At 40.5% G+C, this 25,954-nt stretch overlaps 1 protein-coding gene and 1 pseudogene across 1 annotated transcript; both read right to left on the reverse strand.

Moving 5' to 3' along the window:
• Positions 1 to 748: 748 nt before the first annotated feature.
• On the reverse strand, positions 749 to 1,857 carry LOC114506061 (annotated as a pseudogene).
• A 2,788-nt stretch (positions 1,858 to 4,645) lies between these two features.
• On the reverse strand, positions 4,646 to 12,902 carry LOC114506062 (acidic leucine-rich nuclear phosphoprotein 32 family member E-like). The gene is made up of 2 exons (XM_028523583.2): positions 12,720 to 12,902; positions 4,646 to 5,349 (listed from the first exon to the last, which is right to left on the reverse strand). Exons 1-2 carry the CDS (start codon positions 12,900 to 12,902, stop codon positions 4,834 to 4,836), a joined length of 699 nt encoding a protein of 232 aa, XP_028379384.1. The 3' UTR covers positions 4,646 to 4,833.
• Between the last annotated feature and the right edge of the window lie 13,052 nt (positions 12,903 to 25,954).

The following is a 25,954-nucleotide window of genomic DNA, read 5'->3' on the forward strand; positions in this document are numbered from 1 at the left end:
GTAGTTTCTCCTGCTGCTACCTCAACCCCCACAGGTGTTTTTAACCAGTGGTTTGAGGATTTATTTTCCCGAGCTGGGATCCAGGGTTGCAATGTCTGCCTTGCCCCCAGGTATTCCTCCCCGTTTATCCACACCTGAATGTGGGACCGCCTGCTCCCCCAGCTGCCGCCTTGCTGGCCTGCCAGCTGTTGCCTTGCCTGTCCTGGTCCACAACCCACCACTTTCCTGGATCCTCCACCGCTGCTTTGCTGTGAGTCCTCTCTGCCCAGCTGCTGGTCTCTACCCCTCCTACGGGTCTGAATGGATGTTTCTTCTTTAACTCCTTGGTTGTTGGACTTCTATACAGTTTGGTTTTCTGTCTTTTCTGGTTGTTTTTTGTCTTTAAATTGTTGTCCTTCTTTTGGTGTGAGAGGAGGCACAGTGTGTCTCCACCTTGGCAGGAAGAGGAGGCACAGTATGTCTCCATCTTTGCAGGAAGTTCAACACAGATTTCTTAAGGTATGCTGATCTGTAAATAGTTTTTCTTTAGTGTTTGGTATCTAATCACTAATTAGGTGTATTTCAAACTAGTCTATGTGACCTTGTGTTCCTCTCTTCAGGAACACCAGTAATGCGTTTTGGCCAATAGTTTGAAACAGAAATTGTAAATTAATGTAGTGTATAATCCTGATAATATAGAAGGAGTCGAAATACTTATTTTTTAAAATGTTAATATTACAAATAAACAAAACTACAATTATCCTCAGCTTTATTTCCTGAAAATTCTGTTGAGGTAAATTCTGCTAGTCACAGATCCACATTATGCACAGTTTTGACTCTCTCTTGGCTGGGCTGTAGTCAGTAGAATCTGAAGATATAGCTCCAGAATCTTCCATTTGGTGATCAAAAGTGAGCTCTTCTCCAACATTTATGGTTCTCATGGAAAATAATGCTATCCAGGGAAGACAGGTACTGAAGTTATCAAAGAAAACATTGAAAGCTGGGGGATTGGAGTCACAACTATGATTCCCAAAATGAGACACATTTCCATATTGAGTTGCATCCACTGTGAATTCATCAGATTCATAGTCTGTATCAAAAAGATATATGATTCTTTAGTTGTCATATAACTGCCCTTGTCTTTTGGCTTCTTCACTTGTGATGACCTTTCCAACATATTCCATTACAACACACATTCGTTTCATCTTCACAGGGTGTTTTACACTCCAGCCACAGCCATTGCTAGTTAGACAGATGCAAAGGGAATGCTGTGCCTTTTTGTACAATCCTGTTCTGACGATCAGGTCCACATTCATATCTTAAGTTGCATTCATAAATAGGGGATTTTAATTCGTTGGTGTTTATTATAAGCCTGCTTCATTCAGCTGGGCAGCATTTCTCAAGAAAGCAGTCTGTGCATGAACAACCCAAGGTAGCTTCATTTACTAAGCTAATTCCAGGAGAGGATTTGTATTTATTAATGTAGTAGAAGTCTGAAAGTGGGCCAACTCAACGATACTTTCAACAAATATCATTCTTTTATGATTTTTTATTCTGTTGCATTCATGTTGCCATCTCTGCAGAGCTATACTTTGTTTAGCATTCTTTACAATATATTCAGCATTGGCAGATTTCAAAGCTCTGTTATTGTTTAGTAATTGCTTTGCCTTTCTTTACCCAAGATAAATAAGTATTCTTGTCATTGGAGAATTGCCAAACTAGTAATGGGCACTTGAGATTTTGCAAAGGTTCCCAAGTGTTTGTGGAATCTGGCTACCCTTTTCATTTTACAAGGTAATATTCAGTGTCTTCCTTGCATCTCTGCCTGTGATGGCGTGACACTCTGCCCCTGTCCAGACAACTCAGGAGGGCTGGCATGGGTCTGAGGGATGGGAGCTCAGAGAGGAGTGCTGTCAGAATATAACTTAACTGAAAGAGACAGCTCAAAACTCTAGAGTATGAAAGTGAGTAAAATGGAAAACTGTGCCTATTTTACTCAGGTTTTAAAATATTTGTTTGGGCCCTGGCTGGTGTAGCTCAGTGGACTGTGCATCAGCCTGTGAACTGAAAGTTATGGGTTTGATCCTAGGTCAGGGCACGCGCCTGGGTTGCATGTGCCAGTCTCTGTTTCTTTCCTTCTCTTTCTCCCTTTGCTTCCCTCTCTAAAAATAAAATCTTAAAAAAAATAAGACAAAATATTTGTTTGGTGAACAATGTTCACTTGAAAATGTAAAAGGTTTCAAACATTTAAACAACTTTAAATGTAAATAAAAATATGTGATGAACCTAAAACCTGGTATAGTATGTTAATTTCTGAATATATATTTTGCATGACTGTAAATACCTGGCATTTTGTTTTTCTGCTCCCCTTTATGTTTGTTATAAACATTTTGACTTATATCATCACATTTTCCACATTTAATAATGATTACAATTATTCAATGGTTATGGTTCATTTTCTCCTGTTGTATCTGCACAATTGGCTAAACCGTTTTCCCCTCTGCCCTCTCCTGCTCTTTGCTACTATACATTTGTACAGTTATAAAGTAAAGCAACTAATATTTATTAAATGCCTACACTTTAAAGTATAAGACAATCAGACTTTTCACAAATGTTTTTGAAAATAATTTTAAACTTTCTAAGAAAAATTACAAGAACACAAACAACTCCCATATAACCTTTAACCAGATTTATCTATTGTTAATATTTTGCCCCATTTTCATTCTCATTCTGTCCATACATTTTTATATTTATGTTCATGTTTATATTTATACATGTAATTTTTCAGAATCATTTGAGAATGAATTGCATACATCATAGGTTTTATCTCTAGCTCAGAGTATATTTTCTTTTCTTTTTAAAAATTTTATTTATTTCTAGAGAGGGGAAGGGAGAGAGAAAGAGAGAAACATCAATGTGTGGTTGCCTCTCATGTGGCCCCAGTGGGGACCTGGCCTGCAACCCAGGCATGTGCCCTGACTGGGAATCGAACCTGCGATGCTTTGGTTCACAGCCCGCACTCAATCCACTGAACTATACCAGCCAGGGCCAGAGTATATTTTCTAAGTATAGAGATATTCTTTTACTTGACTATAGTATAGTCATAAATTTCAGTAAATTTAACATTGATATGATTCTTTTATCAGCTACTGTCCATATTCCAGTTTTGTCAATGGATCTAGTGATGACCTTTATAACATTTTTTCTCCTCCAGTACAGGATCCAGTCTAGGATCAGTGTTGCATTTAGATATTATTCATGTCTCGTTAGCTTTGATTGGGAACATTTTTATAGCCTCTCTTTTTCTTTTATAATATATAAGATATATATATATATATAATATATAAGATAATATATAATCTTTTTAAAGATTTTATTTATTTATTTTTTAGAGAGGGGAAGGGAGGGAGAAAAAGAAAGAAACATCAATGTGTGGTTGCCTCTCATGTGTCCCCCATGGCCCACAACCCAGGCATGTGCCCTAGACTCGGAATTGAACAGGTGACCTTTTGGTTTGCAGGCTAGCACTCAACTACTGAGCCACACCAGCCAGGACTCTTTTATAATATTTTAAAAATATTTTAGAAATTGATTAGAGAGAGAGAGAAACATCAATTTGTTGTTCTATTTATTCATGCGTTCATTGGTTACTTCTTGTATGTGCCCTGAGGGGGAATCAAACCTGCAACCTTGGCATATTGGGACGACACTGTAGTCAATTGAACTACCTAGCCAGGGCTTTCTTTTATAATATTAACATTTTTAAAGACTATAGTCCCCTTCTGTTTTTGTTAATAGAATGTTCCCTCTTTTGGGGTTTGTCTGGGTGCTTTCTTATGATTAGATTTAGACAGTGCATTCAGGTTATGCAGGAAGAATATAGGATACTGTGTTCTTCTCAGACCAACCAAGAAACTCTTGACAGTGAAGGAGGGTACTACCTATACTTATATTGAGGTGAAGGTTTAAACGTGGAATGTCTCCATAAACTGACATGTATGGTGATTGTATTTATGTAAGTGATTATTCCCATTTTATTAGTACTCACAGTGGGAGCAGGTTGGTTAAATCACTTACCAAGACCAGAATTCAACCTCAAGGCTTTTTGACCATAACACCGCCCATTTCCCAGTCCCACCCCAAAGTAGTGTCATTCAACTATATTTAGTGCAACTCTTTTTTTTTTTTAAATAAAATTCCGGTTTATTGTTGGACAACATTGTTTCACACATACATCAAACAGGCCAAAAAAAATAAACAGCAACTTCATAGACAAAAAAAGGAAAAAAGCAACCTTTTATCTTTGGCCTTTTTAACCATCTCATACAAACCAACTACTTATAGTACAGCTAAGTACATACACAAAAAGTTACTGGAATGCTCAGAATAAGATTGTTTTTTTGTTGTTGTTTTTGCTTTTTTTACAAGGTTTGTTTTCTCCTTTGAGATTATAATGAACATGGTCACACCACAAGTAAAGTTGGAAGTAGGACAGAGAACGCTCCAAAGGCTGGTTTGGTCATCCCGAGATCAATAAAAATGGCCGACCCCTAACAATATGTACAAAAATATAACATGTAAATAAAAAATACAAACAAATTTTCCTTTTTAAAGTACTTTTAAGAAAAAAAGCAGGGCCTTGGAAGTTTTGTTTTTTTCCCTCCCCTGTTGCAAATTCACATTGTGGTTTTGGTTGGGTGTGGAGAGCGTGTGTCGTCTGCGGGTGGCGCTGCCTGCGGTGGGCGGGCGGGACTCTCTACTTGAAGGTGACCACGTTTAGATTCTGAGACGGGAAGTGGAGGGTGAATAGGTCACGATGGCCTTTTTTAAGTTTAACTTTTCCTTTTTTGCTGTCTAGTCATCCTCATCGGTCTTCTGCTTCTTGGTGTCAACATTGTCATCCTCGTCATCTTCAGCTGCCCGTTTGCCCGTAGCTGCTTCAGCCTCCTCATCTTCATCTCCATCCTCCTCCTCACCATCACCTTCCTCCTCCTCTTCCTCCTCCTCCCCTCCTTCTTCCTCTTCTTCATCTACCTCATTGCCAGCCTCCTGCTCCCCATTTTCCTCATTAGCGTTGCCATTAGCAGGTGCATCTCTTCCATTCTCTGCCTCCTCCATAACTTCCTTCTTCTCCTTTAGGTCCTTGGTGGTGATCGCGGAGCTGGTATCCACGGCCGCGTCTGACGTGGTGGGCACGCCGGTGATCCTATGCAGCGGATTAAAAAAAAAAAAGCGAGAGTTCGAGGACTCTGGCAAAAACGCTGCCGGAGTCTGCGGCGACTGAGGAGGCGCGCGGCGGAGGTGGCTGCAGCGAGTTGAGAGGCAGACACAGGAACAATGCAAAGATGGCTTTTCAGAGCAGCCAGTGGGCTATTTAGTGCAACTCTTATATATATGACCATTTATCAACTCCTGTGAGTTCTATCTCTATACCTATCTTGAATTGAATTATTGCTGAATGCATTCAGTCAGCAATAATGTCTTCCTCATGCATATGATCTTTGTTTTAATTCTTAAAAAAAAGATTTTATTTTTCAACAGAGGGGAAGGGAGGGAGACAAAGAGGGAGAGAAACATCAATGTGGTTGTCTAGTGCACGCCCCCTACTGGAAACCTGGCCTGCAACCCAGGCATTTCCCCTAGACTGGGAATTGAACTGGCAACCCTTTGGTTCACAGGCCAGCACTCAGTCCATTGAGCCACAGCAGCCAGGGCTAATCCCCATCGGTGGTGTGGTCATTAGGACTGTTGACAAGTATGCCCACTCTTGCTCCTTTCAGGCACATGACGGAATTGCATTTCCCAGTGTTCTTAAGTTAAGTGGGGCTGTGTGACTTTGTTTGGCCAACTTTATGTAATTGAGTAGAAACATTGTAAGCTGGTTCATCCTCTCACTTTTGTTCTGTGATAACAGTCAATGTTCAAGATTGTGGCTACCCCCACAGGCTGTGTGCTGGAGTAAGTATGACATGGAGCAGAGGCCCCAGCTGACCTTAGACAGCTATATATCATAAGTGATAAATCAACCCTCATTGTTTTAGGCTTCAGAGATTAGGGAAGTCTTCATTATTGCAGTATAAAGTAGTCTATACTGCAGTAGTCTATACTAGACTGCTTTATCAGCCTGCCTTTTATTTTTTATTTTAATTTTTTAATTAAGGTAATATATTTTTGAAATCAAATAATACAATAAAGCTTAGTTTTATAATGGAAAAGATTTGTCTTCTGTCCTATTCCTCTTCTCCCTGCTCTTATCTATCCCTCTGTACTCTCAGAACTAATCACTTTTAGCCCTGGCTGTTTAATTATATATTAAATATTAAATATTCTGGACAAAAAAAATGGCCCAAATGAAAGAACAGATCAAAGCTTCAGGAAAAATACAACTAAGTGATGAAGATATAGCCAACCTATCAGATGCACAGTTAAAAACACTGGTAATCAGGATGCTCACAGAAATGATTGAGTATGGTCGCAAAATAGAGGAAAAAGTGAAGGCTATGAAAAGTAAAATAAAGGAAAATGTACAAGGAACCAACAGTGAAGGGAAGGAAACCGGGACTCAAATCAATGGTTTAGTCTAGAAAGAAGGAAAAAACATTCAACCAGAACAGAATGAAGAAACAAGAATTCAGAAAAAATGAGGAGAGGCTTAGGAACCTCTGGGACAACCTTAAGCATTCCAACATCCAAATCATAGGGGTGCCTGAAGGAGAAGAGGAGGAGCAAGAAATTCAAAACTTATTTGAACAAATAATGAAGAAAAATTTCCCCAACCTGGCAAAGGAAATAGACTTCCAGGAAGTCCAGAAGGCTTAGAGAGTGCCAAAGAAGTTGGACCCAAGAAAGCACACACAAATGCACATCATCATTACATTACCCAAGATTAAAGACAGGGAGAGAATCCTAGAAGTAGCAAGAGAAAAGGAGAGTTACCTACAAAGAAATTCCCGATAAACTATCAGCTGATTTCTCAAAGGAAACCTCACAGGCAAGGAGGGGCTGAAAAGAAGTATTCTAAGTCATGAAAGGCAAGGACATATATGTAAGATTATTCTATGCAGCATAGTGATCATTTAGAATGGAAGAGCAGATAAAGTGCTTCCCAGGTAAGGTTGAGTTATAGGAGTTCATCACCACCAAGCCTTTATTATATGAAATTATAAAGGGATTTATCTAAGAAAAAGAATAAGACCAAAACTATGAACAGTAAAATGACAACAAACTCACAACTATCAACAACCAAACCTAAAAAACCAAACCAAAAATTAACCAAGCAAACAATTGAATAGGAACAAAATCACAGAAATGGAGATCACATGGAGGGTTATCAGCATGGAAGGGGAGGGGGAATGGGGGAAGAGGTACAGGGAATAAGTAGCATAAATGGTAGGTAGAAAATAGACAGGGTAAGGTTAGGAATAGTATAGGAAATGTAGAAACCAAACAACTTATATGTACAGCCCATGAACATGAACTAAGGGAGAGGGAAATGTTGGTGTGAAAGGGTGTGAAGGGCAGAGGGGAATAAACGGGGGAATGGGACAACCATAATAGCATAGTCAATAAAATATATTTAAAGAATAAATAAATTGGCAGTCATAAATAAATAAATATTAAATGCTCTATAATTCTATATTCTGTATGAAGATAATACTGTTATTTCTTGGTTTATCTCTTATAGACATTATGTATTATCTTTCTGCTATGAAACATGAAGAATTAATCCTTTTACAAGTATATCCTTCTCACTACCATCCCCTTTCTCCTAATTATTCATATCATAATTTTTGATAAAACAGTAATTAGTGTTTCATCAACAGGACCATGTCTACATAGTTTTTGTATTGAGTCAAGCAGACCACTTTGCTTATATTGTATTTCTTCCTCATTTGTTTTGTTTTTCCTGGAATTAATAATTGTCTTGTTTTTTTGTTTGCTTATTTGTTTATGGCACTCATTAATCTCCTCAAGCTTACTAAGAGAAATATATAACCTACCTCAATACTCATTTCTACATGTTAAAATACACCAGTTCATTTGTCATTTTATTTTTTTCTTTAGAGCCTTAGATTAGAAGAAAGTATTACTATCCAATGGATCCACATACCATAAGATAAATTTCAATAACTGGTATAACTTCACATGTATCCTAGATCCATCATTTTTATTTTGCAGTTTCAGTGAGATATAATTGATATGTATTACTGTATAGGTTAAGGTATACAGTGTAATAATCTGACATATTTATTGTGGCACAATGACTATAATATGTTTCATTAACATCTATCATTTTATATTGATGCAAAAATTACTTTTTGTGATGAGAAATCTTAGGATCTACTCTCCATTCCATTTAAAAGTGGATAATGCCACAGTAATAGCAGCAGGACACTTTACCTACTACTGTATTTGTATATGCATCACAATTGTATATGCATCACAAATGCCCAGTTGTTGCCTTCCAAATCAGTTCTTTACATACAGAAAATGGGCCACCTTTGATGGAAGTTGATTACATGTGTTAGGGCATGAAAAAAGCACATGTGCCTAGTATATCTTATTTCTAACAGGTAAGGATGTTTTCCAGAACATTAGAGGCATTGCTAGAAGAACAAATGAAGTGGGACTTCAACTGTCCACATTGGAATAACACACACATAAAGTAATTAGAGTGAAGATAATGTTTAATTAAAACAAGCGAAGCCCTGGCCAGGTGGCTTGGTTGAAGCATTGTTCCATATACCAAAATGTTGCAGGTTTGATCCCCAGTCAGAATGCATAGTGGAGGCAACTGATTGATTTTTCTCTCTCACATTGATGTTTCTCTCTCCCTCCTTCTCTCTCTCTAAAATGAATAAACATGTCCTTGGGTGAGAATAAGAAAAAAGGAGAGCCCATAAAACACTATTTATGATATTAATTAGAAGGCAATTTACACAAAGGCATTCTAAAAATATTTGTAAAATAAAACAGAATGATTATAGATGAAGTTTAATATTTATTGATCTTAAGATGGAAGATATTAATGTATATGGATATTTTGTTTCTTCTGTGAAGCTTGTAGAAATGTACAGTGCATGGATCTGTACCTGTTTCTATCTCTGTTTCTATCTGTTTAAACAGGAAAAATTGAGTCCAGGAAATGCAGGAACCATGTAAAGAGTTGGTGGAACAATGAGCATGTTGTAGGAGCTGTTGTAGGAGCTGCTGTGGATACCGACTACATCACTGAACACTGACCATTTCCATGCTTGCTTGCCCCTTCTCCCACTACCAGCAGCTGTGTCTCTGTCAGGGCTTCATCTGGCCATTGGAGTTCATGGGTAACCTGCTCTGCAAGCTGGAAGTGCCTCTTCCTTCTCTTGCGTGGAGTGGCTCTAAGGTGCCAGCTGTAAGCTATCTGCTAGAGTCTCCAACACAATTAAACCACATTCCACCACCATGGAAAGTTTCATGTTATTGTAACAGGGTGCAGCCAAGGGGGAACTCCAAATAGGGATTTGATATGGGGTCCAGAACTTTGGGTGTTCAGGAAATATTAGAGAAATATATATATATATGATGTCCTCACCCCCACAAGTCTGAGCTGGGGGATGGGACAATGGAGCAGAGCCATTCAGAGCTGTTTTGTACAGCAACAGCTTTGTACCTAATCTCTGGTATGGTCATTTAACATATCTATAACCTTTAACTGGTTTCATAGATATAGCTGTGTCCATGCTTTGAGCCAGGGGGATGGAAGTGACTTCCACTTAAGCTATAACTGGGAGGCAACTCCCCCTGGTTACAGAGCCTGTGTGAGAGCTGTGTGATTGTAGGAAGAGTTGGAAATGGGGCTGCAGAGGAAGATTGGTGCAGGGATTTAAACCCAGGCATGGCAGCCATACGGGGGAGAACCACATGGCTTTCGCGGAGTAGGGACCCCATGGCTTTGGGGTGCTCCCTTTTGCCACGCAGCTTAGGGAGCAGGAGAGACTTTGAAAGGGGGACTCTTGCTGGTGGGCCATGAAGAGGTACCACATGACTTTGGATTAACTGGAGATCGTGGCGGTGACACAGATGATGGTGCTGGGAGCCTGAATCATGGACTTATACTTCTTTTCCTGAGATACAGTACCCCAGACTGGGCAGAAGGAGAAGGAAGGACTGTGTGTGTTTGTGAGTATTCTAAAGAACTTTAGTGTTTTAATGAAGACATTAAGTCATTACTCTAAGTCTGTATAACTTTTAAATAAATCATTCCTTTCCTTTTCACCAATCTCTGGCATTGAGAGACATCTTTCCCCTAGTGGCAGGCAAAGTGAACCTACTATGGGGTGGGGGACTCCAGGAGAAAAAGGGGGGGTCCTTTTGGTAATAGTATATTGTACATCCTCCTCCCCCCAGGTCTGTTCTGTAACATTATCAAAAGTTCTGCTTTCCCTTTCCCTCTCCCTCCCACCTCCCTACAGGGGCTTTATGGCACCACCTCCCAAATAAATCATTTACCCATTAAGTCTTGTCTCAGGGTCTGCATTGGGAGAACCCAAATGAAGATAACCAAGTAGAAAGGAAATCCAGCTGTGACAGACAAGAGCTAACTGCACCAACTTAGTATCTTTTCTCATAGGAAGTAAAACTCCTATTAATTATAGTAAAATTCTCATAAGAAATATTTATGCTTTTAATAGCATCAACAGATGGGGGCAAAATATTGTGATTAGCATCATTATCCTAATATAGGACAATGTAAGTTATACAAATGTGTATTTTTGAGGAAAAACACTTTCAAAAACAAAAATGTAAGTAAAAAAGAGATTATAAGTCATATGATATAACAAGTAAAACTTTATTTTAAGATGGGTCTTAGTTTGATGATTAATGGCTTGGTTTTGAATTACCTTGGACCACACAGCCATGTTCCATGTTAACCCAAAAGCCAAGCAGTAAGCATTTCAAATTCAACATCTGAATGCAGACCTTTTTCTCTGAAGTTATTCAGTTTCTTTGGAAAATTATCCCAAATCTGCCTGCAGAATATGTGCCAGGTAACCAGGGAGTAAAGTGGTGAATGGGCAGTGGGGGAGCATACAGCTCAGTCTTTCTTGTGCATCTGCTTCCATAAGTCCTTGTTTCAATATGGCCTTATCCTACCCTTGGCTGTGTTTGGTAAACTTAAACTCAAGACATCTCTTGTTTGATTTCACTGGGAAATATGTCCAGGACTCTGGTCATGATGGAGTTTGGTTTAGTTGCTGGCTTTCTGAGGATGCAGTAGGAGATTAAATTCTAACTGCTTTTTATGCAGATTTCTGTCAACCCTCTGGAGTTTCAGCTCTACCCTTTATCCACACCTTCAGACATATCTGGTACATCTAATTCCTAACCTTCTCTGAGATTCTCTTGCATGAGTCAGCTTGTTTTTCTTTTCCATTCCTCTCTGCAGACTCTTAGGTTCAGCTTTCTTCATTCTGCCAGTAGCCACTACTCTGTCAATGCTCAGCCTTTCAAAATATGTTGACATATTTTGTGCACTGTGATGTTTTTTGTGGAAAATTTCCTGAGGTGTACTGAAACTGACCTCCAAAGGAGGACATGTGAAGATGTTGGTGGTGATGAGAATGGCACCAGGTGTTAGACAGGTAGTGTCAAACCAGACCTCAGTTCAGCAACTTCAGTACTTGAGTTCTGGCTAGAAAAGAATACAGAGACAAGACTCAAACTATAAGAGAAAGTTTATTTAGAAAGTCACCGAGGTAGAAGAAGTGAGTGTTAGAAGAAATGGATTTAAGAAACAAGTTACAGAAGCAAGGAAGGGTCTTCGGAGCTTAGGAGAGAGGAGGGTACAGGTAAAGTGCCAGGAGGAAAAAGAGGGTGAGAGTAAGAGGTGGAGAAAGGTGTGGGTATTCTCCGGGGAGGGGGAGCAATCTGGGTCCTATGTCCTAAGCACTTTTAATACTGAAGATTTTATGGGTGGTCCCAGAGAAGGATCTCAATAGAATATTCATCAATTTTCCAGGTGTGTCATTTCAGGATCATGGACTCCATTTGTTACAATAGACAGTCAGTTGGAGTACTGGAGAGTCTCTCTCATTGGCCAAAATGGTGGCAGGGGAGATTCTTACACTGGGAACACCAAGAGTTAGAAAGATGAATGGACAGGACCTGAGCATGCCAAAAGCTAGCAAAATAATTGGATAGGAAAACAGTCCTCCCCTCTCTATCCCTATAATAATGGCAGGCTTTAGCAGGAAGGGTATATGGTCTCTGAGATGGGAGTCCACCATTCTCTCAGGTCATGTGGCACCTGAATAAAACCTCTTCCTTTTGCACCAGCACCTGCCTCACCAGTTTGGTTTTTGTTGCAGCATGCAGCCAAATCTGCATTTTTGTTTGTTTGTTTTGGGGTTTTGTTTTTTCTAATAACAGATTTTAGGTGACTCTGCTGGGAAAGTGTGGACTTTGCAAAATCCCAGAGGGTCCAGGCTCAGGTCTCAGCAGCCTTTGGCAGGCTGACCCCCAGAGAGGGATTGTGGGGACTTCCCAGGAGGTGCTGAGAGCTTTCTTGGGGAATATCCCTGCACCCCTTCTCAAGATATCAGCTGTCTGAAACGCTTGGCTAGTGAAAAGAAACAGTTTCTCAGAAGCAGACAGACTCCAAGACTGTGTAAGTCAAATAGGCATGCACACCAGAAGTCCTCTATCCCTGCCATTTGGGCTGTGTGCCAGTTGGGTCTAGTTAGTATTATTTGAGGTACTAGTTGGCAGGCTATCCTTGCTGCTTGGGCTTCATGACACTTTGGATTAATGTCACTGGGACTTTGTGCCACTTGGGTCCTGTTAGGACCATTTGTGGTACTGGTTGGTAGGCTCTCCTTGCCACCTGGACTTTGCGCCATTTGAGCTTCATGCCATTTGGGTCCAGTTAGGACTGTTTCCATATTGGTTGAAGGACATAAGACTCTAAGATTTGCTTGTGAGTACTCATTTGGAATAAGGGAATTATGGATCCATAATCCTTAAAACAAATTATGGATTTGTTTATATGTTCCCATTTTGTCTGGGGTCTTGGTATGGTTATGGTTTTGGGTTTGTGCTTTTGTGCTATTAGGGTTTGTTCTGTTTTGACTTTTCAAGGGAGCCCACTGAGCTGAATTTTAGCTTAGTGGTCCATGTACAGCTATTGTCCAATGACTAAGAAGAAATTGGTTTTCTCTTGTAACACTGGTTGGTCTATGTATACTTTAGACTATGGGGGAAAATACCCCTTAAATGATTCCCTAAATTATTGCACCATCATACAGTTGAAATTGTTTTGCCAATGCTCAGGGAAATGGGACAAAATCCCTTATGTCGAGGATCTATGTCCTCACACAATAAAGATCCTGTAAAGAAAGGGAGTGACCTATCATGCAGAAAAGGGAATTGGTTTCAAAACCCTTCCCTGTTAGTAAGACACAGGAAGAAAAAGAAAATGAGGAAATGACTCTCTTTAATTCCCTGAACCTGGGGCACCCAGGATTGGCATCAGAAAAATTTTCCCCACCACCACTCTTGCTGCTAGGTTCCCTGAAATAGGGCCCAAAGGGGTGACAGCTCCACCCTTGTGTGATAAAACAATGGTCTCCCCCTTAAAGACCCAGCAGGGCATCCAATTTGGCCAAGGAGCATCCCTATCTGGAATAGGACAATTCCCTTTGAGTCAATACCCTATAAGTGGAATAAAATAGGAAGGCCAGCCTGCTGGCTATTATTGGGCCCGTACTCCATTTTCCACTTCAGATTTATAGAATTGGAAGAATTCCAACCCCTCATATAGAAAGAATGCTCAGAAAATGGCAGATCTTATCACCTCCACTTTTGCCACTCACTATCCAAACTGGGCAGAAGTACAGGCTCTCTTTAACATCCTGCTAATGGTAGATGAAAGGCAGCTAATTATAAATAAAGCTAATGAAGAGGATTATTGTGACGTGGACTCTGGTCCACACTGTCCATGATATTGTGGCTGAGATGAGACAAATTCACATGGACTACCGAGTCCTGTGGAGGAAAAGGGATGGCACAGCCACTCTCTCAAGGGGAGAGCACCCTGACACTTGACTTCACAGGCTTTTATTGGCTTTATTTGCATAGGAATACAGAGCATATATGGAAATCTCATCAACCATTGTCAGGCAGTAATGATCAAATAGATAACATTCAAAGAACTCTGAGGGCCTATTTTGAGTCAAGGTCAAATAGCTAAAGGGCCATAAAACTTTGGGGTAACAAACTAATTTTGTGCTTGGACCCTTATCATTTAAATTGAGGGCATTAGCAAAGCAGGTTTCACAGGATTTTATGCATTCTTTCTTAGGCCTGATCGCCCCAGGGAACCCACACTTTCCAGCACAGGGCTGCACCCACCTCCAGTATTGTTTCAGGTTTAAGTTGGGCAGGGGAAGTAAGGCAGCCAAGAGATTAGGGGACTTCTTGCAGACAGAATGAAGATTTAGGCTATTTTAAAGCTGAGGGTAAGGGTCCATCACCCCCTTTCTCTGTACCCACCCAGTCCTCCCCTGAGGGCCCCTCATGACCATGCCTGTCTCAGGTCATCCCTCCCTAGAGGAATCTTACCCATCATTAGCTAATCAGGCATGCACTGGGGGCCAGGCATGGTAAAGTAAAGTTGGCAGAGGTGGTGCTCCTGCCAGGGGGATAAGCTTTGTCTCTTTAGTGGCTTAGGGTCCCAAGGTCTCTCACTCAGCCTTAGCCATGGGCGGGGGGTAGCTTCTTTTTTTTTTAATCTTTTTTTTTTTAGATTTTATTTACTTATTTCTAGAGAGGGAAGGGAGGGAGATAGAGAGAGAGAGAGAAACATCAATGTGCAGTTGCTGGGGGTCATGGCCTGCAACCCAGGCATGTCCTCTGACTGGGAATTGAACCTGCGACACTTTGGTTCACAGCCTGCGCTCAATCCACTGAGCTATGTCAGCCAGGGTGGCCTATAGCTTCTGAAACCAGGCAGGGTGGTTCCCATCATCAATGCCTCCATCAAGAGAACCACAGTGGACCCTGGCTGGTGTGGCTCAGTAGATTGAGTGCCAGCCTGTGAACCAAAGGGTCACTGTTTCAATTCTGAGTCAGGGCACATTCCTGGGGCTGTGGGCCAAGTCCCCAGTATGGGGACATATGAGTGGCAACCACACATGGATATTTTTCTCCCTCTTTTTCTTCCTCCCTTCCCCTCTTTCTGAAAATAAATTAAAATCATTTAAAAAAGAGAGAATCCCAATGTGACCCCAAACTAGCTAGGGCAATTCCCTTGACAGAGCACAACAGGGACCTAAATAACAGTGACCTAGCCTCTCTAGAACATTACAAAAGGTGCATAGTGAAAGGCCTTAATAAAGGGGGTAACTAAACACAAGAGCCTGAATATGATATGTGGTGTTCAACAGAAACCAGACAGACTCTTCTGAATTTTTAGAAAGGATCTATTAGCCTTAGCAAAAGCACACTGATGGCACCCACAGGCACCAGAAAATGTCCAGATGGTACATATGACTTTTATTGGGCAGAGTGCCCTGAATACCAGAAGGAAGCTCCAACATTTAAACAGCACTGGCAATGAATCCCCTCCCAGCTGGTATACATAGTATGTAAAGTTTACCATGGCCAGGAAACAAGGAAATTAAAGCAGGCCACCATTTTCTTAAAGACAGTGTGCAGAAACCAGAAGAAGAGGTGGGACCCAAAAGGAAAAGGGAAAGACCCACTAGGTGTCAATCAGTGCACCTATTATGAAGAGAAAGCCCTTTGGAGAAAGGATTGCTTGGGCCTCAAAACAAAAAATAAAAAGGATAGAAATCCTTGCCAAGAAAAGTTAGAAAGGAATAACAAATATGATGACAAATGAGGAGGCACAGGGGCTCCCCTAGACACCTCCTCACCCACTACTATAGGAGCCCCAGGTACAAATGACAGTGGAGAGAGAATAAGCTAATTGACTCCCTCATAAATACAGGAGTGGCATACTCAGTGCTAAATACAATACTAACCAAGTGAAGTTCAGCTGCAGTGATGGTTAATGTAACCAAGGTAAAAATGAAGGAGAGAATCCTAAAAGCAGCAAGAGATAAGGGGACAGTAACCTACAAAGGAGTTCCCATCAGACTGTCAGCTGATTTCTCAAAAGAGAACTTACAGGCAAGAAGGGGCTGAAAAGAAGTATTCCAAGTCATGAAAGACAAGGACCTATATCCCAGATTACTCTATCCAGCAAAGTTTTCATTTAGAATGGAAGGGCAGATAAAGTGCTTCTCAGATAAGGTCAAGTTAAAGGAGTTCATCATCACCAAGCCCTCATTTTATGAAATGTTAAAGGGACTTATCTAAGAAAAGAAGATAAAGAAAAAACATGTATAGTAAAAGGACAGCAAACTCACAATTATTAACAACCACACCTAAAGCAAAACCAAAAGAAACTAAGCAAACAACTAGAACAGGAACAGAACCACAGAAATGGAGATCACATGGAAGGTTAGCAACAGGGGAGTGGGAGGAGGAGAAAGGGGGAAAAGGTACAGAGAATAAGTAGCATGGATTGTAGGTAGAAAATAGACAGGGGGAGGGTAAGAATAGTATGGGAAATGTAGAAGCTAAAGAACTTATAACTATGACACATGGACATGACTAAAGAGGGGGATATGGGTGGGAGAGGGTGTACAGGGTGTACAGGGTGGAGGGGAGTGAAGGGGGGAAATGGCACAACTGTAATAGCATAATCAATAAAATATATTTAAAAAGTTTACTACATGCCAAACTGTCCCATTCCACTGTAAAGCTGAGATTTACTTTGTAAATTGCATGTACAAATAACTTTCCCTTCTGAAAAGCAGCAATTATGTTTAGAAATCCCACTGGAATGTGCTCTGCAGCTCTAGGTGCTGCTGACTTGTGCAAAAGGACCCAGAAGTGATCTCTTTGCACCTGAGATTTATTCTTTGGGCTGCCCTAGGATAGTTAACATTCAGACCATAAAAACTAACCTAAAAGAATGGATGTGGATCACACAGAAGAAGCAATACCTTCTTAAAAAGAAAGCTTCAGGGCCAAGATGGAGGCATAGGTAGATATGCATTCCTTTCTCACACCACCAAAAGAAGGATAACAACCAATTTAAAAAGAAAAAAATCAACCAGAACTGCCAGAAAATTGAACTATGTGGAAGTCTGATAACGAAGGAGTTAAAGAAGAAATATTCATGCAGACTAAGCCACAATGCAGCAAAGTGAGTTGCCCCACCCTGGTGAATACATAAGGATCCACCCCTTACAGCTTAACAGGTGTGTCAAGACAAGTAAATATGGACCAAATGAAAGAACAGATGAAAACTCCAGAAAAATAACTAGGCAAGAAGGAGATAGCCAACCTATCAGATGCACAGTTCAAAACACTGGCAATCAGGATACTCAGAGAAATGGTTGAGTACAGACACAAAATAAAAGAAGAAGTGAAGGCTATACAAAGTGAAGTAAAGAAAAACATACAGGGAACCAACAGTGAAGGGAAGGAAACCAGGACTCAAATGAACAATTTGGAACAGAAGGAAGAAATAAACATTCAACTGGAACAGAATGATGAAACAAGAATTCAAAACAATGAGGAGACTTAGAAGCCTCTGGGACAACTTTTATTATTCCAATATCTGAATTGTAGGGGTGCCAGAAAGAGAGGAGGAAGAGAAAGAAACAGAAAACTTATTTGGAAAATAATGAAGGAAAACTTCCCCAATGTGGTGAAGGAAATAGACATGCAAGTTGAGGAAGCACAGAGACTCCCAAAGAAGTTGGACCCAAGGAGGAACACACCAAGGCACATCATAATTAAATTATCCAAGATTAAAGATAAGGAGAGAATCTTAAAAGCAGCAAGAGAAAAGGAGAGAGTTATCTACAAAGTTCCCATAAGACTATCACCTGATCTCTCAAAAGAAACCTTCCAGGCTAGAAGGGGCTGGAAAGAAGTATTTGACATCATGAAACGCAAGGACCTACATCCAAGATTACTCTATCTAGCATAGTGATCATTTAGAATGGAAAGGCAGATAAAGTGCTTCCCAGATAAGGTCAAGTTAAAGGAGTTCATCATCGCCAAGCCCTTCTTTACATGAAATGTTAAAGGGACTTATCTAAGAAAAAGGCAAAAACTGTGAACAGTAAAATGACAACAAACTCACAACTATCAACAGCTGAACCTAAAAAACAAAAACAAAAACAAACTAAGCAAACAATTGAACAGGAACAAAATCACAGAAATGGAAATCACATAGAAGGTTATCAGTGGGGAAGGAGGAAGAGGGGAATTGGGGAAAAGGTACAGGGAATAAGAAACATAATTGGTAGGAACAAAATAAACAGGGGAAGGTAAAGAATAGTATAGGAAATGTAGAAGCCAAAGAACTTATATGTACAACTCATGGGCATGAACTAAGGTGGAGGGGAATGCTGGTTGGAAAAGGAGTGCAGGGCTGAGGGGGATAAAAAAGAAAAAAAATTGGACAACTATAATAGCATAGTCAATGAAATATACTTAAGAAAAAAGAAAGCTTCAGAGGGTATTCAACTAGTATGCGAGACCCAAGGTTTGTTTTAGGAACACCTCCTTTAGATTTAGAACATAAATAAAAAAGCAAACAATGTGTACAATATCTAGAGCAAACACTAACAACTTTGCACAAGTTTGCTCATTAAAGGTCTACCTATGCACCTGACAAACCCTTTCACCCATTCCAACCAGGAGACTGAGTCTTACTAATGACATGTAAGGTTCAAGATACTGAAAAGCAGTTGACTGAGCAGTGGTCCATTCTCTATGCCATCCCACTGACAGCACACTCTTTCCTAATGCTCACAGGAATCAAGCCTTGGATCCACCACACACCCATAAAGCAGGAACTTCCCAAGGAGGACTTGGATCTTGCTGCTGCTGTTGATACTGCAAGAAAAAGTTGGACCTGCACTCCTGAAGGAGATTTAAAATTCCTCTTTCTGAAAGGAACTGCACCTCCCAAAGCTAAGTAACAATGTTACTTTTATTTTATTCTGCATTTCCCAGACTGTGGCTTCCTTGGCAATTTCTCCTGCTGTTGGATATGCCACTCAAAGCCCCACTCAGAATTAGATCATGGGGTTCCTTTAGTCTCTCCAGGGTCTGATTTTACTACGATAGCCTTGCACTACTAAGTATACCCCTCAATAAACACTTGACTCTCTGCATAATAGGTCTCACTTTGGAAACCCATCTGCAACATGGTCTCTAGAAATATGAAGCAGTCTATCAGCTTCACTTGTTCAGCAGTGCTATCTTCTAGATACTGAGTATGCCACCTTCTGAAGACAACAATCCTTCTTCCTTGCATAAAAACTTTACTCTATTCTTGATTCCCTTCTTTATTTAGTAAATAACAAGAACCTCTGGACCTGGGGATATGTTGAGACTATGCTCCTTGACAGCAGACAGGAACTATAGAAGATGAGATCTCCATCCACTTACCCTTATAAGATTATAAGAATCAAGTGTTTTGAAGCAAGAGTTGTTACTGTAGATAGTCAGTCAGAGTCAGGGAGTTTCCTGAAATTGGCCAAAATGGTGACAGAGGGCATTTCTTACATTTAGTGTACCAAACTGTAGAAAGATGAATGGATAGGGCCTGAGCACACCAACAACTAGAAAGATGAATGGACAGGACCCATGCATGCCAAAACCCAGCAAGATAGAGTAGAAAAAAGCCCTCCTTCCTATCCTTGTAAAAACCATGGCTTGAGCAGGAAGGAGAGATGGTCTTTGAGACAGGAGTCCACCATTTCCCCAGGGTGCATGACACCTGAATAAAGCCTCTTTCCTCTTGCATAAGCACCTGCCTCATGAGTTAGGCTTTTGTTGCAGCAGCCAGCTGAACCTGTGTTATTTTTTTTGTTGCACACTGATTAGTTAGTATCAGGGCAAGGTATCACTAGTCAAGGCAGCTGGTCCTGAGGCTAGCCATGGTATTGCTTGTCTGGTTTTGCTGCTTTCTGAGCCTAGAGCTGAAACACAACTGAGGCCTAGATGTTATTGCTAGAGGTCAATGCTTAGGGGAATGGTCATACAGGGGCTTATATGGGGGTTGTATGAGGTTGGTCTCCTGCCCTTTGTTCCTCCTCTAAGGGGGTCAAACTCACATGACCAGTGATATACTAGAGGAGGAAATGTTACCCTGGGGGCAAGATCCTGGTTTTCCCAGTTCTGCCCATTGCTAGGCATCCCGGGCTTTCTGCCCTGGTGACCTTCTGTGCCTGGCTTGGATCATGTGTATCTAACTGCCTGCCACAAAGAGAATGAAGAAAAAGGCCAGCAACTCTGGAATTAAATGGAGTTTATTGAAGGGACTTACAGACAGAAGCAAAGTCTTGGTCAGCAGCAAGATGAGTATCTACACCTGAAAGTGTACGAGGTTTCAGCAATACAAGTGGCAGGGTATTGTTAAGAGCTATATATTGCAAAGCAGTAAACAATTTAAAGGGCCTACTTTTCTATATAAGAACATTTTTTTCAGGTAATATAGGCCCTCTGCTCCCAGGTCACTGAGAGTAACTTGCTTCTTAAAATGGAGTTGGTCACATCAAGCACTAGAAACCATTTTGCCTAACATCTTTTCTTCCTTATTTTTGTGGAGTTTCAATCTAAAAAAAAAATGTCACTACCATTTTTTTTTGGTGGGATTGTCAAGATAAGAAACATTTAAACCTGTAGAGAATTTTTGTAAGTTTACCTGAGCCAAACTGATGACAATTGCTGGGAAGCAGAATCTCAACAGATTGAGAATGTGGTCCAGAGAATGGCAGTCTTGCATCTTATTTTATACATTACCATCAAATAGGAGGTGGAAGGGGTTACATGAAATCCATTGGTGATAGATTAGGAAGGCAGGAGAAAGCAAAGTGGGGAAATCTTTGGGACTAGATAAAAACTAAAACAAATAGACACATACTTCTTTTACATTTGTGGGTATAGGATAGTTAGCAGTTAACAATTAGCACAATAACAATAGCAACAAGGGGTTTTGTGGTCTCAGCTCTTGGGCAGTGAAGGGTCTAGAAAAAAGGAAAATTACCTGACATTCAAAGGTATGTTATCCTAGATGGAAAAAGACAATAGACAGGCTTGGTTAAGGTAAAGATTGACTTTTGTCAAGTAAGATATTGGCCAAGAGCATGAATATCCACTACAACTCACTTTTAGTTAGAAAGCTTTAATGTCAGACTACGTGGTTACTTTAGGTCTCTGAGTTTCTAAGGCCCACCATGCAGGCCTCTACTGAGTTTGTTAGGTTTCAAATGCAGCCCTTTTTTCATCCATAGGGTTTAGGGGAAGGAATAGAGGTAATGCTCCTGCTGAGTCCATTACAACTAATGGAAAGCCCAGCCCTCTCTCAAGCTTTCCTTTTTGTACCCCTACTTGCCATGCCCACTTAAACTCAGCCTCACCACTTTCTGGGTGTGCATGGCTGATTTCACTGCACCTCATACCAAGTGCTCTTTCACTCTATAAATTTTATGCTGTTGTCTCTGGAATTCTAACTTCTCTACCAACCCACACACTGCTTATTGAAGCTTCTTTAATACAAACCAGAGTTTTGTAAATATCTCTATTTTAGAACTTATCTTAAATTTTTTTGTGTTGTTGATACATGTAAGGTAACTCATTTTACATCTGGGGTAGAGTGTAGGGGAACTAACTTTAGATGCAATATAGCTCCAGCAGCAAAACATATCTGGGAAATGCTGGGCTCTGTTTAACACTCTGTGACTGTTTAAGTCTCTGTGACTACTTAACTCTCTGTAGCCTCAGGCTCAGCTGACTACCCAGAAAACTGGCATGCCACCCAAAGATAAATGTGATGCCTCCAGGAAGGAGGTTAGTGAATGTGTAGAATGTGATAACTGTCTGATGTTATCTGTTAATTTAGGAATGCACTGTTCTTTCTGGTGATTTATGAGACTACCCATTGTGTGGCTTTACAATTAACCCCTATGAAAAGGGATCCTATCCTGGGAGGGAGTGTGAAATTTTTCTGGCCCACCACCACTGGGAGTAGCTGCTTTGCTTGTATATGTAAGTTTCTCCTATTAAAGCTCTTAAGAATTTGAATAAGGCTATGTGCCAATTCTTCAGAATCAATCCTGAGTTTAGACTTTCGGGGCTTTCCCCCAACAAAGTAAAAAAGATGTTCTATGGGAAGTAACCTCACATGGTGACCTGATCAAAAATTCCTAACTGGGTAGGTCGTGGTGGGTAGTCATTATGCAGGCCTGTCCATTGTTCTTATGCATATAGGCTAAAACATCTTTAAAAGACCAGAAGAAATGTCTCTCCAAAGGGTTGTTAACACTCAAGAAAGTACATAATCTTAATTATCCTGTAATCCAATCCCTGCCTGGCTTTTTCTAATCTTATTTACATTTTTCCACTCTTTAACTTCAAATGCATAAAAGAAGTTGCAAAACTCTATTTCTTAGGAGCATTTGGGATCTTGCTCCCTGGCATATATCATCTGTTTCACTTTTTTTAAAAACGATTTTTGTTTATTTATTTTTATAGAGGGGAAGGAAGGGAGAAAGAGAGTGGGAGAAACATCTATTGTTTGCACACTCCAAACTGGGGACCTGGCCCACAACCCAGGCATGTTCCCTGAATGAGAATTGAACCAGCAACCTTTCCTTTTGCAGGCCAGCACTCAGTCCACTTAGCCACACCAGCCAGGGCTCAAATAAACTCCTATAAACATTCTCTAGAGGTTTGGGTGTTTCATACATTAACAGTGTCTTTATTACTTTGGTAGGAATCTGTCTCCTGAACCTTGAGGGTTGGGACTTGGCCTTGTTCAGTATTGATCTTTCTAAGACTATGCTTTATTTTCTAAGTGTTTGTTCTACTGGAATTAATTAAAATCATATTTTTCCTTTGTTATGTTCCTGGGATATGTTTTTCTTAAATGGGATTACTATGTGGTAGACTGAGTTTCTGGTCCCCATTCTTCACTCCAGTGTGAGAGAGTTACACACTCACACCCTTGCCATGTCTGTTCCCTGCCTCCTTGCTTTGGCTGTGGCCATGTGATTTTCTTTGAAAAATGAGATGTTGGTGGAATGAGCTCATGCAGCTGGGCATGCTCTTGTCCTTTTGCCACTGGTAGTTCTAGGAGAATGAGAGACATTAAGAGCAGAGCTGCTCTAGCTAATCAGAAGATCTGCAGCTTGAAGGACAGCTATCCACCTGACCTGCAGACCTGGGACTGTAGCAATACATACTTCTTGTATGCCACTTAATTTTGGGGTCAGTTTGTTCTGTAGTGATACCTGACTGATACATGATGTCATAGGGAACAATGATTTTATAACCCTTGTTCTATGTTGATTTGCTGTCTACCATGCCATAAGCATGGTATATGTATACCTGCATATATACTCATTAGGCTCTCCTTGATTTGATCATAAACTTTATTTTTAATGGCTAAAGTAGAGAAAACAATAACCACACTGCCAACACAACTTAGGACCTTACATAGCATCATTTATTGCACCAGACTAAATTTATTGTGTTACAGTCTTTTTGGAGCACTAATAAGCCCTAATAAACCCAACAAAGATCTGTGTAATTTTCTTGATCTTTGATAACCATGAGTTTATACTATAATTATACACAATTGATATAGTTGTTAATCATCTAGTATGCATAGTACTACTAATCCTTAATTTTACAAAATAGCCTTAAGAATAATTTTTAAACTGGAGATATGACAGAATATTTATGTTTAGTAAAATTTTAATCAAATGCTATTATTTCTTTCAGTATCCACAATTTACTTTTAAATTTGTCAAAGCCTAGCTTTAATTTCACAATACAAGTTAAAATTAAATGTGGTGGCCAAAAAATCTTTTATAATCTTTGAGAGCATGACAATTTATATAATCTTAGGCTATAAGGATTTTTCTATTTAGTTCAAATAATCTATTATGTAAATTACTTGATGGAGCTCTAGTTGTTTCTCCCACTCCAGAAAGGATGTCAGACCCAGGAGAGCAAGGTGACACTGAGGCAGGATAGTAAGAAGCTATGGAAATTCCTTGGAATAAGGGAAACTGAGACAAAATAATTAAACAAGTCCAAACAATTTGAGCAATTTACAGCCTGCTAATAAATCACATGGTTTTATCTTCCCTAACCAAGGCCACTTAGGAGCAAATGGCTTACACATTCTAGACCATCCCAGGGCAGACTGGCCTCAGGCCCTGTCATTTTAAAAAATAAAACCAACCAGAAAAATAACTCTAATCCGGACTTCCAGCCAAGATGGAGGCATAGGTGGACGCACCGTACCTCCGTGTACAACCAAGATTGGAACAACAACAATTTAGATGCAGAATAACAACCAGAACTGACAGAAAATTGATCTGAATGGAAGTTGGACAGCCAAGAAGTTGAAATAGACCCATTCATCCAGACCGGTAGGAGGGGTGGAGATGAGCAGCCAGGCATGGGTCACGGCACAGAGAGCAGAGAGAGTTGGGCACATAAGGCATCGGGGCATGCAAGATCACAGTGGGTGGACCCTGAGTGCGCCAGCAGCAGCTGGCAGACCCCAGCCGAGGGGTGGCAACCAGCAGACTCAGTGAGGCGATGATTGTAAAGCAAGGCAGTGCATGCAACCCAGGATCCCAGCACTGGGAAATAGATCCTCAGGACACTGATTGAGGACACCTGTGGGAGTTGAGGAGCACAGAGAGACACCCAGCCTCACAGGAGAGGTCCTTGGAAGGTCCCACAGTGTGCACAAGCCCACCCACACAGAAACTGACACCAGAGGGGCCCAGTTTGCTTGAGGGAAGCAGCAGAAGGGCCTGAGGTCCCATGGAGAATGGAGCAACCACCATTGTTTCCTCTCAACCCTGCCCCCATATACAACGTCACGATCCAGCAACTGGGGTGACCAGGCTTGGTGAACACCTAAGGCTGCGCCCCTTACCATAACAGGTGTGACCAGACCAAAAAAAAAAAAAAAAAAAAAAAAGAGATGGCTCAAACAGAAGAACAAATCAAAGCCCCAGAACTCATCCTTTTAAGTGACCGAGAGATAGCCAACCTATCAGATGCACAGTTCAAAACACTGGTGATCAGGAAGCTCACAGAATTGGTTGATTTTGGTTGCAAATTAGATGAACAAATGCAGGCTATGATAAGAGGAATGAAAGAAAATGCACAGGGAACCAATAGTGATGGGAAGGAAACTGGGACTCAAAACAATAGAGTGGCCCAGAAGGAAGAAAGAAACAACCAAACAGGAAAGAATGGAGAAATAGGAATTCAAAAAAACGAGGAGAAGCTAAGGAACCTCCAGGACATCTTTAAACATTCCAACATCTGAATTATAGGGGTACCAGAAGGAGAAGAGGAAGAGCAACAGATTGAAAATTTATTTGAACAAATAATAAAGGAGAACTTCCTCATTCTGGCAATGGAAGTAGACTTCCAGGAAGTCCAGGAAGTGCAGAGAGTCCCAAAGAAGTTGGACCCAAGAAGGAACACACAAAGGCACATCATAATTACATTAGCCAAGGTAAAAATGAAGGAGAGAATCCTAGAAGCAGCAAGAGATAAGGAGACAGTAACCTACAAAGGAGTTCCCATGAGACTGTCAGATGATCTCTCAAAAGAGACCTTACAGATCAATTTAAGAAGCTGAGGCTAACAAGAAGAGTCTCATAAACAATGGGAAAACAAAGACACAATCAGAGTCTCACAAAGAATGGGAAAACAAAGACAATCTCCAAATGAAAGGAAAGGAGGAAGCCTCAGATAGAATGCTAAATGAAATAGAGGCAACTCAACTATCAGATAGTGAGTTCAAAACAATGATTATCAGGAAGCTCAATGAGCTTACAATGAGCTCTCAGAAACTACAGGGAAA

The sequence above is a fragment of the Phyllostomus discolor genome, chromosome 9 (genome assembly GCF_004126475.2).
Source record: "Phyllostomus discolor isolate MPI-MPIP mPhyDis1 chromosome 9, mPhyDis1.pri.v3, whole genome shotgun sequence".
Lineage (NCBI taxonomy): Eukaryota > Metazoa > Chordata > Mammalia > Chiroptera > Phyllostomidae > Phyllostomus > Phyllostomus discolor.

Excerpts from the sequence above, each read along its gene's own strand:
- LOC114506062 (XM_028523583.2), bottom strand. The coding sequence starts at position 12,902 with ATGGAAACAGTCCTAACTGGACCCAAATGGCATGAAGCTCAAATGGCG. Across the intron at positions 5,350-12,719 it reads CAAGGATAGCCTGCCAACTA|CCCACTGGCTGCTCTGAAAA; the intron begins GTACCTCAAATA and ends TGCACTAAATAG.